Raw genomic sequence first — 19,613 nt, forward strand, 5'->3', positions numbered from 1 at the left:
GGCTCCTGCCTCCTCTGAGTCTGTGCCCAGACATGCAGCCCTCCCTCCATCGTGGAGCCCGGCGGCATGGCTCAGGCGGCAGCAGCACCCAAGGTGGGAGTGACAGGGTCGCCTGCCAGGCAGCAGCTCAGGGGCTGCGGAGGGGTATGACCCCTTGTTCACCCACCCAGGGGTGCAGAGGCAGCCCCACGCCACGGAGAAGAGCTCAGCTGAGCTGGCGTGCACATTGGCAGAAGGCAGGGGAGGGAGGGGGCTGCAGCATGTCCCCCGCACCCCCCCAGGCCTGTATCACAGCTGCCTGATTGGAGGATGCCACAATATGGGGTGGGGAGGGGCACGGTGGTCCCCTGGGGCACTCCGGGACACTGCCAGGTAACGGCCCACCATCACCAAGGCCCAGTTAGGGGCAGCTGGACAGCAAAGCGTCTACCATTCTCCATCTTGTAGGTATCTGTATTCTGTCCAGGGGAAAGCAGTTGATTTACGAACACGCAGGATTGCAACTGGCCATGGTTTAAATTTATTTCAGCTTCTAAACTGAGGATGCTCAGAGTGATGTACAGAAACCTGTTCACTTGGCACATCGCTGTCCAAGTTCTGTGCTTTAGTATAGGTGGCTATAAGTTATAACAAACATCTTTGCCTTCCCACAAATCCTGTTTATCGCTTCTCTCCTTCAAAATAATACATAATATATTATATATATATAAAATATATATTTTGGGCATCTGATATTACCCTATCTGCCAGAGGTTAGAAGCATTCATTGTAGTAGAACAAATGGCTATTCACTCTCAAGTTTGTCATTCCCCTTACCATAGAAATCCCGGATTCTTCAATAGAAAGAGAGATCAAAAGAAAAACTATCTATACTCCTGGATTAAGAGAGACAAGAAGGTCTGCTGAGCTAAACCAGATGTACAGGTTATAAACATATTTATATGTTCTATGTACATAGTTAGTGGTAACCTATTTGTTATAAATAGTAGGTGGAACTTAGATTCTACAAAAATAATCATTTTCATTAGGCACATGCAAATCAGGACACTTAAAACCTATTTATAAAACATGTCTATGTGTCTTTTTTGCTTTTAAATATAAATGCTGCTGCTTAGCCACCAGCTAAATGATTCCTATGCAAATACCAGCATCCCCAGTGAAAAGTATAAAATCTGCTGTCTTCACCGCAGATATTGCTTCAAGTACTCACCTGCTATTAGTGAAGCAGAGATTATTTTGCCACGTGTGAATTAAGAGAACACATCCATCCCCCCAGGGACTGACACCCTTCAGACTCAACATCTCCTCTGCTTTACTTTCTAAATATTGCCAACAGCAAGTATTTCTTAGGACAGCATCGTCTTGGCTTTTGTATTCTCACGGAAATGGATGAGACAGAGGCTCCTCCTCAGGTCCCAGTGCCCCCCCCCAGCATACCCCGCCCCTCAGTGGTTCACAGAGCCATCGGCATCTGCAGGGGAGGAGGTCGCCACGAAAGGCTCATTCTGCTTCTGGTCCTCCTTCAGGCCGGCCGCCTGGTCGGCGATGGAGGAGAAGGACAGCTGGTCGTGCTCCACGATGTGCACCTGGTCCTCATCCTTGTCCTTCTTCACATAGAACATTTTCCTGAACTTCTTCAGCTCGTGGAGCTCACAGAAGGTCTCCAGAACCACTAGCATGGCAATAAGGCCCAGCAGCAGGTAGCCTGTGCAGACGGGACAGGACAGCAGCATCTCAGCACCGCCCAGTCCTGTTGTGGCTGAGTCTAGTACCCAGAGACTCAACCCTAACCCTCTGGACAGCGGGGCTGAGGAGAACACGAGGGCGAGTGTTCTGATTTCTAAGGAAGTTTCAAGTGAGAGACAACGCAGGTGAACTTGTACTATGTTAGCAAGCACACAGAGGGTCCCATCACCCCTTGGGAGATGTAGAAACAGGGGCTCACAGAAACATTGCTGTCCCTCCACTCTTTCACTCAAGGCTGGTGTTCTACCACTTGAGCCATAGTAACACTCTTCCAGCTCTTTGCTGGTTAGAGAGAAGAGTCTCATGGATTTCCTGCCTGTACTGGCTTCAAACTGCAACCCTCAGCTCTCGGCCTCCTTGAGCAGCTAGGGTTACAGACATGAGTAACTGGTACCTGGCTAGTTTCTTACGCTTAAAGGAGCACTGCTGCTTCTGACTGCTAGTTCTTACAATTGGCAACGGAATGTGTTAGTTTTAAGTTAGTCTCAACATTCTCAAAATCTCAGCTTCCAAAAACAAAATTTTAAATCATGGTAAAGGACAACTGGTTTGATAGCCACTAAGTTTAACTACAGGTTTGGGTACAAATGCACTGTGCCACTGGCTTCCCTGTGATTTACAAAGTGGTGATCTGCCACATTGCTTCCTCATTGTGTACCTGACTCTGAACAGTGGCAGACATCCCACAGGTTTCTGACAAGACCTTCGGGGTCTCATTGGGGACACTCAGTTGCCGGGCAGCCAAGCCGACCTTGCACTCAGAACTTAAACCAGCTCCGGGTGCCTTGTCTGGAACAATGTTCCACTGTGAGAAGTGACAGGGGCCATGCGAGGACTTGGTGTGAGGTAAATGGCAGAGAAGGGTACAGGTGGTCACACACACACACACACACACGCCACCACACAAGTCATGATAAATGTACAGTTGGCCAGCCAGTCACATACACATACCACTGCCCAAGTCATGATGAAATGTACAGCTGGCCGGCCAGGGGATCACACACACACACACACCACCACCACCTGTCACAATGAAATGCACAGCCAGCCAGCCGTTCACACATGCATAGATCATGAAGTAAGGCACAGCCCACCAGCACACCCACACCTGCATTCCACTGCCTAAGACATGAAGAAATGGAAGGTGATGGTAAGAACTAAATAATTACCTGTGTCCTTAAAAGCAAAGGTAATGTTTATATTGCTGGAATTCACACACAGAAAAACAAACCTACCAACCAAACAATAACAACAAAAAAACACACCCCATAATTCCTGTGGCTGCCACCACCCCCTGGAAAGAAGGCCGGCCTGGTCACTATGGTGACCGTGACGGCACAGGCCTGCACACATCTGGACGGCCTGGTCACTATGTTCTGTGAGTCACAAAGAGGACAATTCATCTGGGGCCAAGTCATCAACTTCTTGGAAAGATATCCAAGTCCAAAAAGTGGAAACAAGAAGAAAAAAAAAAAACCTCCACTCCATATCCCCAAGAGAGAAAGATCTGGTCAGAGGAGGAATAGGTGGGAGAGAAGCCCACTGGCAAAGACTAGTGTGGATGCTAAAACAATCTTTAGGGACTGGAGACACACCACTGAAGGCTTCTGAGAAAGGCTTTGTTCCCAGGAACCTGCGCTTGGGGCATATATGAACATGTACAAGGTCCCACAGAGCCTTCCGAGATATGGAGAGGACAGGCCAGGGCCAGGGCCTGGGCTGGAACCTGAGACCTGCGTAACACAGTGGGTCCTGGAAGACTTGGCCTGGGCAGGTGAGTTACAAAGCCAACATCCCTGAGACAGAAGCTCTGTGACCATCAGCACCAGAGGTTCACACTCTGCACCCTGGGGAAAACTTACACAGAAAGGAAACTGCGTGCTAGCTACTCAGGAGGCTGGGATTTGAGGATCCTAGTTCAAAGTCAGCCGGGACAGACAGAAAAGTCCATGAGACCCTTAGCTCCATTAACCAGCAAAAAGCCAGAAGCGGAGGTGTGGATCAAGTGGTCAGCCTTGAGTGAGAACACTAAGCAAGAGAAGAGACCTTGAATTCAAGCCCCACCACCAACATGAGAGAGACAGAGAGACAGAGAGAGATTCCTCTTAAATGGAATCCTAAGCTTTGTAAAATGTGTCAAATTAAAAACAAGAATCACTATAAAGTTACGAATAGCCTGCCATCTAACTTCCATGTTTCTGAATGCAGGGAATGCCAGGCAACTGCTCTGAGAAGGGACTGGATGGACACTTAAGACAGCCGAGTGTGGCTAGAATGTCCTGAACAGGTCAAGAACGTGATGGATAGGTGCTGTCTAGATCCGAGGCCTCGTTTTCTTGTGCTCATGGTCCCTAACAAAGCAGGGAAGTTCAGTCATGACAGCTGGCCATCAAGCTCTTGCTGCATGAAACAGTTTACACTGACTTATCTTTTGATTTAGCAATGGATAAGTAATTTTGAGATGAGTGGGGAAAAAATAAGTAATCGAGTTTCTGTAAGAAGTCTTAGTTTTGGATTTTGTGCTACCACTAGGGCTTGAGCTCAGGTACTAGACGCTGTCCCTTGGCTTTTTTTTTTTTTTTTTCCACTTTACCACTTGACTCCAGCTCTACTCCCTGGAGGGCTTTGAACTGTGATCCTCAGACCTCAGCCTCCCGATTACAGGTGCCAGCTTGCATGGGAGTTTTGATGGGAGTAACAAAATGAAGGTCCTAAGAAGGTGTGAGGACAGGGCAGGAGCCTTCTCCAAGAGAAGGCTGCAGCCGGGAGAGGAAGAGGATGGAAGGGCTGCCGGGGAGGGGGCTGGACAGGTGATGCCCTGGTACTTACATGTGATCCCGATCTTGTACAGCTCCCTGAACTTCTGGTTGTAACCTTCCCCCGGCACATAGTCACCCAGGCCGATGGTGCTCAGGGAAATGAAGCAGAAATAGAAGGATTCGAGGAAGTTCCAGTCTTCCTCCAGGACGGAGAACACGGCAGCCGGGATGAAGAAGAAGCAGGACACGGTGACGAAGCCCAGCAGTATGGCATGGACGATGGCCACCAGCTGCTTGGAGAAGCCCCAGCGGATGTGGAAGTAGAGGACAGGTCTGCGGGTTACGTGGACGGTCACGCGCTGGACCACGGCTGTCAGGAAGAGGAGGGTGAAGGGAATGCCGATGACAGAGTAGATGATGCAGAAGGCCTTGCCTCCGTCCGACAAGGGCACGGTGTGGCCATAACCTGAGGGAGAGAAGGCTGAGTGGACAGGAGGCCAGGGCAGCTCACGTGTGGCCTGCAGTCTGGCCTCACTCCTCCCAAAGCAGCAGAGACATGGACTTAGGTCTCATCCTTTGAAGGTGCCTGGATACTGTTGGTAAAATTCAAAAAGTGATACCATGCCTTTGGGAAATCTCTAATCTCCACCCACCCCCCATCCTCTACTGGGGATTGAACCCAGGGTCTTATAGTAGGTGCTCTACCATATGAAACACATGCCCAGCCCTTTTGTTTTGAGAAAAGGTCTTTGCCTGAGCTGACCTCTATCCCAAATTCTCCTGTATCTGGGATTATAGTCACGTGCTACCACACCTGACTAAATCTACTGTTCTTTACAAACTCTGACCAGCAATTCCTACACAGCAGTCTATCGTGTAGGCTTTGCCCTGAGGCTAATCAAGAAGGACATTATAAGATAGGTCCACACGTCACACATGAGAAAACTCATCCCAGATGCCCCTACCCCGGGCCACTCCCTCCCTCCCTCCCCACTCCACCCTAGTGTCTCCCAGCCTCCTTTCCACTGCCAACAGATGACTCAGGAACGTTCCAGGAATCATTGAAAATAAAGGTGTGTGAGGAGAACCAGTGGTATGTGTGTGCAGATGGAGGGCGGGTGTGTGTGCAAAGGGCGGAGGGAGAGCGTGTGTGTGTGTGTGTGTGTGTGTGTGTGTGTGTGTGTGTGCAGAGGGAGGGTACGGTGCTGATGTGCACTCAATTATTGCAGGAAGCTCAGTGACTCACTCAGTGGACCCATCCCTCGTGTGTGTGTATATATGAGTGTGTGTGTGAGTGAGTGTGTGTGTATGAGTGTGTGTGTGTGTGTGTGTGAGTGAGTGTGTAGGGATATGTGTGTCTTGGGGCTTGAACAGAGGGCCTGGGTGCTATCCCTGAGCTTTTTCCACTCAAGGCTAAGTATTCTACCACTTAAGACACAGCTCCCCTTCTGGCTTTTTGGTGGTTAACTGGAGATAAGTCTCATGGACTTTCCTGCCCGGGCTGGTTTGAACTGGTATCCTCAGATCGCAGCCTCCTGAGTGGCTAGGATTACAGGCATGAGCCATCAGCCCAGTTTAAATGGAAACTACTGACCTGGGATCTCAGAAACCCAGTTTTTTTTTCTCCAGACAATCATTTCCAAACATTCAAACATGCCACGAACTCCCCCAAACCAGTATGTAAACCCTTCGGTCTTGGTTTGAGTCCATTGCAAATCCCTTCAAAGGGGTTCATCATCCAAGAAAGGCCAGGAGAGAGAAGCCGGTGGGGCAGGAGGTGTGCCAGCCCTGCCCTCTGTCAAGCCCCATGAATGCCTCCTCTCAGATGTTCTAATAAACCAGTGCAAGTCAGCTGAAGCGGAAGCCAGGCTCCTGCGTTTCTTAGGAAATCAGATTCCAAGAAAGTGGCAGGCACAAATGTAATTGAACGTTTGTTTCCAAACCGGATCTTGAAAGTGTATCTTGTTTAAAAATAAACTACTCCAAGAATCCCTCTGTGGCAGACCTGAATCCCCAGCTCCATCCCAGGCCCAGGAGTGTGTAGGTAGGAAAGCCTCCCAGCCATGCCAGCACAGAGGTCCACAGCCGGGCTTCTTAGAGGTGCAAAGGTATGTGTCTGTCCACATACGCCACCACTGTGGGAGCCCAAGGCCAGGATTCTGGCCCCCAAATCTGACCATTGGTCCTACATCTGTCTGATCTCCACACTCCCCACAGCTCCTGGGATGCCGTGGTTAACTTTGAACATGGCATTCAAACACAGACAGTGACAATATGGCAAATAGCATTCAAGCTGAGAAACCTGGAAGTGGCATGGGACTTGGAATCAGAGCTATGCTCGCCCCAGCTTACTTAGTTGGCTGGCATTCTGCCACTTGAGCCAAGCTTCCAACCAGACTTTTTGTTGGTTGTTTTACAGACGGACTCTCTTAGACTTTTCTGCCCGGGCTGCATGCCCAGGCTGGCTTCGAACTTCCATCCTCCTAATATCTTCCCCTTGAGTAGCTAAAATAACAGGTGTGAGCCACTGACAGCAGGCTCAGCAGATGTTTCTGGGAAAGTTTCTGATTCCAGCTTCATGCTGATGACTGGAAGTCAGAGACTCTTGGTTTGTCATCGTTGCCTCTGCCCAAGCAAGGCTGGAACATTTCAGATCTCAGCGTCTGGAGTCACTGGGATGACAGGTAGGAGACACTGGCACCAGGCTTTGTTGTCCCCAGACTTGGGGACAGTGCTTCCCCGAGAAAACACAAGGAGAGCCAGTGCTGGCCACAGAGGGGTGAGGGGTGCAGAAGATACCAGTGGGATAACAGCTGGCCCACTGGCAAGAAAAAACATGAGAGGCAGCTGTTTCCAAGACTAAAGACAACCACTCAGAGTTCCTCTAGCCCCAGCTCTCAGGCTCTGGAGCCCCGGTGAGGGCTCAGCCACCTCGCCAGGCCCAACATCATCACCCTGGGAGACAGGGTCAGGACATCTCTGGCCTGCAGTCCTGGCTCCAGGAGGACAGGACTGAGATGGAGAACTCGTCAAAGCTGGACACTCCATCCCCTCTTTCCACAGCCGAGCAGCTCCTGGGGCTGCAGGTCCCAGTCACGAGACGGTCTCTGGCCAGGGAACCTCCGTGCTCTGCCAGCTCTTCCTGCAGCCTCAGCTGGGACCAGGATTCCAGGTAAGACACTCACCTGGACCACTTCCAAGCCCTTGAGCTCCCCTTTGCTGTTCCCGAGTCAAGGTTCCTGAATAAGCGTATCCTCTGCTCAGCAAATAGCAAGGTGGATGGCGCTTCTTCCTCCGCCTGGGGGCTGAGCCCACAGAAACCTCTAGAAGACATCAGCAGCCTTCTGTGGACAGGCTGCGGCAGCAGACACACTCAGCACCTCATACCAGCCTGCACACCTGCACACACCTGTTCCCTCTGCCTGCCCTTCACCCTGACACATCTGCAGGGAGAGCTGTCAACAGACCCCAGGACTGGTAACTGCAGAAAACAGTGCAGCTCGAGGGGGGCATCACAACTCGTATGTCCGCATGCTTCTCCTGTCCTGTTCCTATTGCTTTGGAGCTTGCACGCTGAGGAGAGATGTGAAGGGAGGCCGGGAATCCCTGGAGACAGCAGACCTAGTTCGCCCAAAGCCCCAGCAGCTGGAATCAACACAAAGCAGTGCTCAGCTGCCTGCCTCTTTCCCAGGACTCCGCTTAGGTTTGACATAATTATCCTGCAGCCATCAGGACTCAGGTTTGCACATTAGGATGTGACAAAGGCTTCCCCGAGGAGTGCAGTGCAGTGCGAGGAGAACAGTGTTTTATCATTCACGCCCCGGGCTTTCCCCCAAGCGTGGAAGCTGTGCCAACAACTCAGGACTTAATCTTCTCCCTGGGGAACTCCTCGGGGCAGGTGCCCCATGCACCTGTGTTAGGTGAACCCCACTTCACCATGCCCACAGCGGTGTCTTCATTTTCCTTTGCTCCATGTGGTGGACACAAAAGCAAACCATCTCTGGATGACCAAGTGCAGGAAAATAGGACATAAGCCCTGCTCTCAGACCCAGGCAAGAATAGCTCCTCCCACCTGTGTGCAGCCAGCCACCCTGAGGGTCCTCAATAACAGGAAGTGTAGGCCGAAACCTTGCCAGTCCTGTTCTCTAATTAAAGTAGAACTGTACTTCATTTGCAAGGAAACAAAGAACTATAGACACTGGCCTAGGAGGTGAAAGTCAATTGTTAACCTCAAGGGTATTTTTTCTGGAAGAAAACCACTTGTGGCCACAAGCACTCTGTTCTCCACTGTCCTGCGGCTGGCCCATCCCTTCCCCTTCCTGCTCAGAAGTCCTTTCAAGTAACCCAAGATGTGCTCTGTGGCGGGGACAACAGCCCCTCCAGTGTGTCAGCACACAACCCTCCAACAGACCCACCAACTCTCGTCTCCCCTGCAGCGGCTTTGTGAGGAGCAGACTTCAGATAACCACTTCCTGCTCCGGGATTAAATGATTCATTCAATCATGGCTCGTTGGCTGCTGCCAGCAGAGGCAGCGCCTACCGAGACGCCAGTGAGGTGAGCTCTGCCGTCGGGAACCTAGCGAACCTTCTCCCCCCTCCCCACACATGCCCTTTCACATCCGTCTCGGCTCCTGAAGGCAGGGACCTGAGGGCCCAAGTTCCACCAGGCCAGCCGGGGCAGACAAACCCATGAGACTCTACCAGCAAAAAGCCAGAAGCGGAGGTATGTCTCAGGTGCTAGCACGCCGGCGGTGAACGAAGGGGCCGCCTGAGACCACGAGCCTTGGAGCTCAATCCCAGCAACAGCATGAAGAGCTAAACAAGAATCATTTCTGTGGGGTAGAGAGGAGGGACTGGCTCCCGGAGAGTCCTGAGCAGAGCTCCAGGGCTTTGCTGCGGGCGGCTGGTCTATCCCTGCAGTGTGGGCAGGAATTCCGGGAGGATCCCAGGCTCTTTGCCCAGCAGTGGGGGTGTGGCCCAGGAGCACTTCCTGGTCTCCACTGCTGGACTGAAAACTCGGTCACTCAAGGGAGGTGGAGTGTGGCGAGCCGGGTCACCCTAGGCGAGCGACATGCTGACCCTGTTCCTCAAAAGCTAAGCAAGCACGGCAGCTTCCTCCAGCTCCGGGGAAGCCATCCTTGGCACCCCACCGTGGGTGGCTAGGGGGAGAGGAGGAGAATTAGTGTCCACTGTGGTTAGTAGTCTTGATGCTCAGAGGACAGGCTGCAGGCAAAGCGCCCTTCTCGGGGTCAGAGGCGCGCACGGCAGACGGCTGAGAGAAAGCAGAGCTGCCCGGAAGGGCCGTGGTGCCTCAGGCCCAGCACTCCAGCTGTCTGGCAGTGTTCTGTGAATCCTGGAAGTCCTGCTTCCCAGTTGGTGCAGGTAAGTTCTGCACCAAGTCTCCTCAGTGCTCTAACTCCTCAGAGGGGGCAGTGCACCTGATGGGAGAGGCCCAGACTCACATGAGGCCCTCAGGGCCACAGCGTGTCAGCACCAGAGCTCGAGGAGGCTGGGTGATGGGTCAGCTCTGCTGCCTCAGTCTCAGACTGGCCCAGGAGCTGTCAAACCAGCCCAGTGCCTGGAGCTTATACCTTCCCAAAGAAGTAGCAAAAAGGAAAGTTGCAGATCCGATCCTGCATTTAGCTTTCCTAAAATTCACGTGGCTCAGGGGCCTGGGAAGGCTGTTGGTGACATCCCCAACACCAGAAAAGAATCCCATCAGATAAGAAGACGGAGCAAGATTACAAATGTACTGAGTGTGGTCTCCCCTCCATGCCCCTCAGCTCCACCTCTCCACTCTGTGGCTCCATCACCCCAGCTCCAGGGCAGTGGGTTTGCGACATCCAGTGACCCTAGACAACCCGAAACTACTAAGAGAAGGAAGAGAAGTAGACGTCCTTGCTCCCAGCCCAGCGCATTGGAGTTACCTTGAATACTGACCAAATGCAAAGAACTTTATTTAGAATGTGGTACTTTGAACAACTGAAGGAAATAAAAACAAAACTGGACGCTGGGTTCCTTTTAAAAGCTAGAGAATAGTGAGGCCCATCCAAGTCACACCTCAGCCGCTTAGTTAGTGAGCAGGGTGTGTTCGAGGCCTTGCTGTGAGTTGAAGTTATATTATGACAGAACTTACTTATTACTCCCTAGAGACCTGATCCATGAGAGCCTGGGGTGCCACATCTCTCCAGAGGGCCTCAAAGAGCTACAGATGACCCAAGGAAACTGACCAGTCCACCCTCCCTAGAGCCACGGATGACCTGAGGAGACTGACCAGTCCACCCTTCACAGAGCCACAGATGACCCGAGGAAACTGACCAACCTATGAGGCCCTTCTAAGATCCATGAATGACCCAAGGAGACTGACCCATCCACTGTTCAAAGAGCCACGGATGACCCAAGGCCGGGCCCAGGTCTGGGTGACCCACAGAGGCCTGGGGAGGGGAGCGGACAAAGTCCTGGGGTTTGTCCTTGAGTATTCACCACCTGTACCCACACATGTACACACACACACATGCACATACACACAGCCAAAGCACATTCTCCCATACACAGTGCCAGTGTGGCACAGTCTTCCTCCAGGTGGTAGGCTGCCGTCTCCAGTTCCCAGAGCCTGAGCTGGAGCTGGAGCTGGAGGCAGAGCCCGGAGCCTGGAGCCCAGAGCCCGGAGCCTGCATTCTGAGGCCCTGGTTTCCTATACCCAGGGCTCTGCGGGCAAAGGTCATCCCCTCCACCTCTCCTGTGCCCCTCACCCCTCACCTCTCCTGCCCCCTCACCCCTCCTACACCCCTCACCCCTCCTGCACCCCTCACCCCCCACCTCTCCTGCATCCCTCACCCCTCATCTCTCCTGCGCCCCTCACCCCTCACCTCTCCTGTGCCCCTCACCCCTCACCTCTCCTGCCCCCTCACCCCTCCTGCACCCCTCACCCCTCACCCCTCCTGTACCCCTCACCCCCCACCTCTCCTGCATCCCTCACCCCTCATCTCTCCTGCGCCCCTCACCCCTCACCTCTCCTGTGCCCCTCACCCCTCACCTCTCCTGTGCTGCCCCTCACCCCTCCTGAGCCCCTCACCCCTCACTTCTCCTGTGCCCCTCACCCCTCACCTCTCCTGTGCCCCTCACCTCTCCTGTGCTGCCCCTCACCCCTCACCTCTCACCTCTCCTGTGCTCCTCACTCCCACCTCTCTCAGCCTCCAAAGCCTGCAGGTGGGGCTGGTCTACATGCTCTGTGTATAGGCTCTCCACCCCTGGGCAGGTGTTCTACACAGATGGTCCCCACCCCAGCTCTCCACACTTTGTTTCCCCAGGGACGCCCCAGCTGGCCAGCTGTACTCTGAGGTCATGTGACTGACCCCTCCCCCACCTGACTCCCCATGAATCCCCAGACGGGGACTCAAAGAGCCGGGCCACAACATTCCAGCCGGGCCAGACCTCTGGCACAGACCTCCTGCACAGAACTCCCAGAGGCCCCGCCTGGGCTCTGGACAGATCCCTGCCCCAGTTTTGCTGAGGAGAAGGCAGGCTCCAGGCCTCAGCTTGAAGCTCCAACACCTGCTGACCCCACCTGTGCTTGGTCTACATCACATCCACAGAATAATTCTCCTGAAAGAACTTCACAAGTCTCTATTTGCACAACAGCAGGCTGGGCCTTCTGACGGCACTGATCCTGCCAGAAGTCACTCAGGATGGACACTGCCTGGCAGATACAACCCCACCACACACCCAGGCAGTGCAGTGTCCTGTGAAGCGGGCTGGTTCTGGGTGAAGACGCAGGGGCGTCAAGGGGCAGGCCCACTTATTTTGAAAATTTAGCCCCTCCAGCCCACGCCATGCCCTCCACAGGGCATCTGCTGGGTGTGCGGCAGGCTGCCTCTGCCAGCTCCCAGCAGAATCTGTATGGAAAGGGGGCAGGGAGGGGGGCTCACGCCCTGAGTGGACCTGGCACGCAGTGACACGCAGGCAGGCAGCTACAGAGCAGCCTCTCCCGAATCTTTAATTAACTTAATCCATCTAACCGAGGTGTTTAAATAATTGAGCACCTTGTTAACAGTGCTGGAGCACTTGAAGAAGCCTGCTCCCAAGAACCTTTTCATTCTAGCTGAGAACGCCTTATTTTCCCTCCTCATCCCAAGCCTCAGTCACTGCAGGGAGAGGATGCTAGAACCACCTGAGCTGCCGCACTACTGAATGTTCACACCTCTCCCCAAATAGTTAAGTGCATACTTGTCTTTTCATCTCCTATAGTCAGAATCACCCCAGTCCCCTCCCTGCTAACTCCATTACCTACTCCTAAAACAACGTGCCCAACATATTTACTTGTTGCTATCCTTTGAACTACATAAAATGTGAACTTTGTATGAAAAGACCACATCAAACACTAGATAATACTGCTGCTGAGTTGATTAAGCACAAAGCACATACTCCTCATGTTTCCCCCAGTTTTCCACATAGCCTCTCATATTAATTTGGAAAATAATACACAGTCAAGATGTTCCCCTTCAGGACAGAAGTTGACTGAAGACTATTTAGAATGCATCATGTGCCCAGAGAACGCACATTCTCACCCTGAAATATCTACCTTTTCCCTTCCTATCTGGTTTTCTTCTCTAATTGTTTATTCATTTTTGTCAGTCAGTCACAGGGCTTGAACTCAAGGCCTGGGCGATCTCCCTGAGTTCTTTTTGTCAAGGCTAGCCCTACCACGTTGAGCCATAGCTCCACTGAGTTTTCTGGTGGAGATAGGAGTTTGGGGAATTTCCTCCTGGGCTGGCTTTGAACTGCAATTCTTAGACACCAGCCTCCCGAGTAGGGAGGATTACAGGCGTGCACCACCAGCACCTGGACCTGTTTTTCTTTTAATGCTCAATCTAGGAAGCCTTTCTCTTCCACCATCACACCACAGGTCCATGGGGCATCCTGGGAAACCGCAGGAGACAGGTGGCTCTGGAGCCCCTCACTGAGCAGAGTAACCAGATTAAAGCCTCTGTCCTGTCAGAGATGGCACGCTTACCATCCCTGGGCTGAGCTCCAGACCCCATGCACAGAGCCTCCTTATTCACAGGAAGTCTGCAGAACCTGTCAGGGACACAGGCCAGACAGAAGGCTTGGGTTGTTATACCTCACACTCAGCTTATCTGCCAGTCCTGTTGGCTTTGCTACCCATCCATCTGCCATGGCTTCTCACCACACTTCCCCGCCCTACTCCGAGCGGCCCAGACTCCAGGCCTCCACAGCCTTTAGCCCTGCCCTCCCAACCTGCAGCATGAACTGAGAGAAAGACCTGGCAGATTAGGACTCTGCCTGTGCATCCTACGCACGGACAGCAAGCCTGGCCTGCTGTGGTGGCCCTGCTACGCCCTCCCGCTGCACCCATCTCTGTTCCTTGACATTCTTACTGTCTTTGCCACCGATTCCAGCTTTGTCTGCAGCACATGGCTCCCACGGTGACTGTGCAAAGCCTCCCCCCTCCCCCACCCCCACCTCCTCAGCTCCACAGGTGACATACTTAGCAAAGCTCTCGGGGGATTGTCTGATCCAGGCCTGAGATCCTGGGGTCACCCATGAGCACCCACAAAGCAGCTCCTGACACTGGTGTCTCTAAGCATCACTACCTCTAACTTCCAGGACTCTACCTGCCCTCCCCTGACACACTGTCCTATGGGGGAGGGGAAAAGACATTGCTTTTCTCCTTCATTCCAGTGCCCCCAGGGCCCAGTGCAGGGCCAGTGAGCCATCACTGCACTCAGAGAATGGACGCCCAGAGAACAGACACCTCCGTTCCCTGCAGATCACAGAGCACCTCCAGATCACTGAGGGTCCTGACTGCACAGGGCGTACGCACAAGGCCCCAGATTCCACGGTTTTATGTAAATTACTTAAGTCCTCTCATGGAGCTGGGCCTTGGTTTCCTCTGCCAGACAATGAAATTCTACCTAAGATCTATCAAGAAAAAAAGAAAACTTTTAAAGCCTTCTATATTTTACAAAGATGGACAGACTGACAGATAGGGAGAAGTGTCCTTGTGCTGCTGAGGGCCACAGCGGTTGCAGGTAGTCCGCATCTCACTCAGGGGAACAACGGGGGGACAGGAACACAGGGAGCTTCTATACAAGCTGGCCAGTGCTGTAATGGGAGGCTGGACCTGTCCTCATAGAGCAGTATACCAGACATTATAGGCACCAGCAGGTAGAACAGTCAATGCTAGGAGAAAGGACAGGAAGAGGCAGGGAAAGGAAAGAACCTGAATAAAGCCAGCTTCTAAGATGCCTTGTGTGTGGCCCCCAATTCATGACATCCAAACTAACCACCCAGTCTTAGGAAGTGGCTGCTGGGGTGAACAGCTGAGCAGCTCAGTTGTTGCAAGGGGAGTGTGCAAAAGGAACTAAGGATCCTTCCAAGCGGGTCAGCAAACCTATCCTGTAAAGGATCCAATTGTAAATATTTTATAGATGTTGTGGCTATGTTTGTAGTAGCCATGAATAACTCAGAAATGAGCAAATGTTGCTGGCAGCTAAAAACACTTTTTAATGGACCGTGAAATTTGACTGCTACAAAACTTCAATGATGGGCAACATCATTTTTCTTCTGATTTTTTTTTCCTCCCAGTGGTTTGTAAACATAAAAGCACTCTTAGCTCAAGACACTCAAAACCCAGCAGTCAGCAGGCCCACAGCCGTGGTTTGCCCAGACCTGCTCCGTGCTGGAAGTGCCTTACAACCAGACTCACTGTTGCTAACAACACTGCTCTCCTCTGACCGCAACTCTGAGACTAAGGGTGCATCCAGGGCGACCCCTTATTGCCTTCTTTATAAAAACCTGCAATGCTTAGGACGTACCCAACCCACCGAGGTGCTCCTGCCTTCTGGGCCAGAATGGGAGGCAGGCAGAAAGCCAGGGCAGCTTCCTGAAAATGGAGGGCAGGGCTCCATGTTAGACAGCCTGGGAGATGACTTCAGAAACGCCTCTTGTTCTCATGTACCACGTGGATGCCCCAGCCCCCTCCTTGGGGAGCTGGAATCCATAAGAGGCATGGAGGAACTCACGTGATCTCATTCACCTGGCTACACCCCTTTCCTGGAACAGCTCAGAATGTTCTCCTGTGATTCCCTTGTAGATGACCTGCATGTTGAGTTTGAATCAAGGGTGATGGAGTGCACCTCCAAAATAAGGGCACCCAGCATCTGAAGAAGCAATAGAAGCGGAAAGCCCTTCTTAGCCTCCTCCTCACCCCTCCCTGGCCCCTTGGAGCCCCCACTGCAAGGAGCCGGTCCCATGTCCAGCAGAAAGCCACCCTCCCTTTCCCCTGCTGAAGGCCTCCAGACCACATAAAGTTTCTATTAGAAGATGCATGCTCCCTTGCTCACTAGCCTACCTTCTGGGGACAGGCACCGGGCATGAATCTCACGGTTCCCCCATAATGAGGAGTCAAGGGGCGCTCATCTGCTAAGGAAGACTTCAGTGGAGAACGGGGAGGACATTGCTAAGACTTCTTCCAAACAGGCCATGAAGATCTTCCAGCTCTTCCCACAAATGAAGCTTGTGCTTTTGGGGTGGGGGTGGGGGTGGGGGGGTACGTGATTCTGGCCTGAATGCATCATGAACCTTGTCACCATGATGGCAGCCCCTGACATCAGGATTCACAAATCCACTGAGTTAGCAGAAAGGACCACAATCCCCGATTAAAAGTAGCTGATAATTTACTCAGCTCTTGCTGTCTGCTGGGCTAGAATAGTGGTGGTTGCTGTTTTGTTGTTTTAAGCACATCTACCTAAAAGAGAGGGGTCGTCTGGTGATCTTCCAGAAAATACTTCCCTAAGGCAGCCAGCATTTAGCTGAAACTTACCTGAACTTCTGCCACAAAACCAGTTTTGGCACCACAAGGATATGAAATATGTCTAATAATGGTCCAAGGTAAAACCAAGAGGAGTGAGTACCCTCGACTTGGAATCATTTATAACAAGAGTGTGTGGACCTACCCATCTGACAAAGTGAGGCACTTTTCCACTTATCCCTGAGTGCCCCTGCACTGATTTCCTAAATGAACCTTTGTTTTGGCTGAATCCAGACTCTCTGAAGAACTATAATGCAATCTGAATACCAATAATAAAACCTCCACTCCCCCTCCTTTTTTTTTACAGGAACTTCCGTGTTTCCTAATTAAAAGCGTGTTGGGGAGAGGGGAATAAGCAAATCCTAAATACATGAATATTCCCCCAAGGAAACAAGACAAAAACTATGTAATTAAGTTCATATAAAATTGAGATCATACATGAGGAAAACCCCACCCAGAAAAGCAAATACATTTTTCCCTCCTAACACCGTCCTGTCTCTGAGTACCATTAGAAAAGCTGCCATTCTCACAAAGCTCACCCCGTGCTGTGACCCACATAGCTGCAAGTGTCCTGTAGCCCTGTGGAAAGCCTGAGCTCTGTGGAGAATGAAGGACCATCCCTTAGCACAAATACTATCTAGAAAGAAAAGCCAAGCGGCTTCTGATTGACTGGAGGAGTAAAAGTAGGTAAAGAAAATGGAGGTGCCCTGAAAAGGGAGGCCAAACCACAAAGATGTTGGAGAAACAGGCCCTGTCTCTGGCAAGGAGGAGAACAGGTTTGTCTTGTTTAGAGCTACATTCAACACAGTTGTAGGTTGCTGTTGTTTCTTTAATATCACAATACAAGCTAGAATTCCACCACTGCTTACCGCAGAATCTTCTCATGTCTGTTCAGTGACTTGCCCCAGACATTTTCATCGTCAGATCTCGTGTTATTATTTAGCCAAGTAATTGCCAAAACAATCGACTGTGTATCAATAAATAACCCAAGGGGGAATGGGCCGCCCACCAGGGGTTGGATGACGAAGGGTGGGAGTCCCAGGTGAAGCTGAGTCAAGGGCTGGGGCTGAGAGAGAGGCGGCCACACTGCTGCAGGACACAGGGTCACCAGACCCTGCCTCCGGGGTCACCCTGGGAGCTCCCCATGTGACCTTGGGCGGGCTGAGATGGGCTGCTTCAAGACTTGATCAAAGGAGGGGACTGGGCTGCCTGCCCTCTGAGATTCTTTCCAGGACCAAATGCAGGTTCCACCTCTACCCCAGTCTAGGCCTGGGAAAAACCAGCCCTCACGAGCCTGATCTAACCCGGGTGCAGCGTGAGGGGGATGGACAGCACGTGTCCTGCGCGTCTGAGGCTGCCCGGGGGGAGGGGGGGACCTGGAAGTTGCCTGGCTGGAGTTAAAATAACTGCTGAGCCCGGGTGCCCCACGGGCCGGGTCGGGAGGGGTGCAGTCCCCTTCCTCCCCTCCTCCCACCTTCCCTGTCCCCTCCAGGTCTCCCGCAGGGCCCAGGGATGTCCTGGAACAACCTTCCATGCACAAAGGGCCGAGGCATGCGTGCAGCAGGGGCCCGGGGTGGGCCGGGAGGGAGGGATGAGTGTCCTGGTAGCCGTCGTGGCTCCGCGGCGTCGGTCCTGGGGATGGCGGGGTCAAGAGGAAGGTGAGCTCCGGGGAGCGACGGCGACTCCAGGACGCGCCCGACCCACCCGACCATGTGGCTTGGGGCGTCCCCGAAAAACAGTGCGGGATCGCTGCGGCCTTTTGGGGGTTCGCGCCCCCCTAGGGCGTCACGGCGGGCACCCGAGTCTCCGCGGAAGGGGCCGGGAAGGGCCGGGGGCGGCGGGCTGGACGCGGGTTGGAGAGGGGTTACCGGGCGCGGGGCCAGGCACGGGTTGGAGAGGGGCCGCGGAGCGTGGGGCCGGGCACGGGTTGGAGAGGGACGCGGAGCCGGGGCGCGGGGCTAGGCGCGGGTTGGAGAGGGGTCGCCGGAGCGCGGGGTCAGGGGCGGGTTGGAGAGGGGCGCGGAGCCAGGGCGCGGGGCTTGGCGGGGGTTGGAGAGGTGTCGCCGGGGTCAGGCGCGGGGCCGGGTGCGGTTTGGAGAGGGGTCGCCGGGGCCAGGCACTGGTTGGAGAGGGATCGCCGGGCGCGGGCGCGGGGCCGGGCGCCGGTTGGAGAGGGGTCGCCGGGCGCGGGCGCGGGGCCGGGCGCGGGTTGGAGAGGGGTCGCCTGGCCCAGGCGCGGGTTGGAGAGGGGTCGCCTGGCCCAGGCGCAAGTTGGAGAGGGGTCGCCGGGCGCGGGGCCTACCCGTGGTGGAGAGCACGGTGCTGGCGAAGAAGAGCGCGGAGGTGAAGTCCCAGTTCCAGCTGCCCGAGGCGTTGCCCAGCACGGACACGCCGTAATTGCTGGCCTCCAGCACACGGCCCAGGAAGCGCTCGAGCTGCGGCTCGGCCAGGCACTGGTGCTCCTCCAGGAATCGCCGCTTCAGCCGGCGCAGCTCCTGGCGCAGCAGGTCCTCATAGGGCAGCTCCACCGAGGAGAAGACCACGGCGCCGAACACCAGGTACAGCAGGTAACCGAGCACCAGCAGGCCGAAGCACCAGGCCGAGCGGTGCCGCTCCACTAGGCGCACGCACGAGCTGCCGGCCAGAGACTGCAGCATCTTCCCGGCCGCCGGAGCCGAAGCCCGCGCCGCCGCCAGGCCAAGGCCCAGGCCCGGGCCGCGCGCCGCAGACCCCGCCCCGGCCCGGCCCGGCCCGGCCCGGCGCCGCCCCGAGCCCCGCGCCCCGGCCCGCGATTGGCTGCCGCGCGCCTTCCCGCCCCGCCTCTCCCGGCCCCGCAGCGCGGACGGCGGCGGGGAGATGGCGGTGACGTGGCCGGCTCAGGTAACCGAGCCTGCAGTGGACCGGGGCCGGCGGGGGTCGGCGACGCCGGAGCCCGGCCCGCAGCCTTGGTGCGGGTCAGGTGGCCGTGGCCGACGAGCGCGCCGCGCCTGGTGTGTGTGCGCGTGTGCGCGCTCGCGTGCATGAGTGTGCGCGCACGTGCATCTGTGAGTGTGCGTGTGTATGCGCGCGTGTATATGTGTGTGAGCGCGTGTGCTTGTGTGCGCGCGCGCGCGCGCGCGTCCTGCAGGGCCCATTCCGGCGTCCCCAGTTCTCCATGTATTTCCGCCTCACCAAAGCCCCTGTCCCCAAGTTGCCCGCGCCCCGAGGCCGCCCCCTCCCCGAGGCCCCACGCCCTCCAGGCCAGCTGCACCGGTTGCTTTTGGAGCCAAAGACAG

General features: G+C 54.3%; 1 protein-coding gene across 2 annotated transcripts; it reads right to left on the reverse strand.

The window, feature by feature from the left end:
• Positions 1–497: 497 nt before the first annotated feature.
• Kcnk1 (potassium two pore domain channel subfamily K member 1) lies at positions 498–19,037 on the reverse strand. 2 transcript variants are annotated; one of them, XM_069998125.1, is made up of 3 exons: positions 18,641–19,036; positions 4,576–4,971; positions 498–1,705 (listed from the first exon to the last, which is right to left on the reverse strand). In XM_069998125.1, exons 1-3 carry the CDS (start codon positions 18,993–18,995, stop codon positions 1,446–1,448), a joined length of 1,011 nt encoding a protein of 336 aa, XP_069854226.1. In that variant the 5' UTR covers positions 18,996–19,036; the 3' UTR covers positions 498–1,445. The 2 variants fall into 2 exon arrangements, with proteins under 2 accessions (XP_069854226.1, XP_069854227.1); XM_069998126.1 differs by lacking the exons at positions 498–1,705; positions 4,576–4,971 and adding an exon at positions 17,158–17,970 and having other exon boundaries at positions 18,641–19,037.
• Between the last annotated feature and the right edge of the window lie 576 nt (positions 19,038–19,613).

The sequence above is a fragment of the Dipodomys merriami genome, unplaced genomic scaffold, assembly GCF_024711535.1.
Source record: "Dipodomys merriami isolate MVZ:Mamm:240054 unplaced genomic scaffold, mDipMer1.0.p SCAF_51, whole genome shotgun sequence".
NCBI lineage: Eukaryota > Metazoa > Chordata > Mammalia > Rodentia > Heteromyidae > Dipodomys > Dipodomys merriami.

What these genes read in the sequence shown, in the direction of transcription:
- Kcnk1 (XM_069998125.1), bottom strand. Translation starts at nt 18,995, where the DNA reads ATGCTGCAGTCTCTGGCCGGCAGCTCGTGCGTGCGCCTAGTGGAGCGG. An exon ending in CACCGTGCTCTCCACCACGG is followed by an intron (nt 4,972 to 18,640) that starts GTAGGCCCCGCG and finishes TCTCTCCCTCAG; the next exon opens with GTTATGGCCACACCGTGCCC. An exon ending in GTACAAGATCGGGATCACAT is followed by an intron (nt 1,706 to 4,575) that starts GTAAGTACCAGG and finishes CCGTCTGCACAG; the next exon opens with GCTACCTGCTGCTGGGCCTT.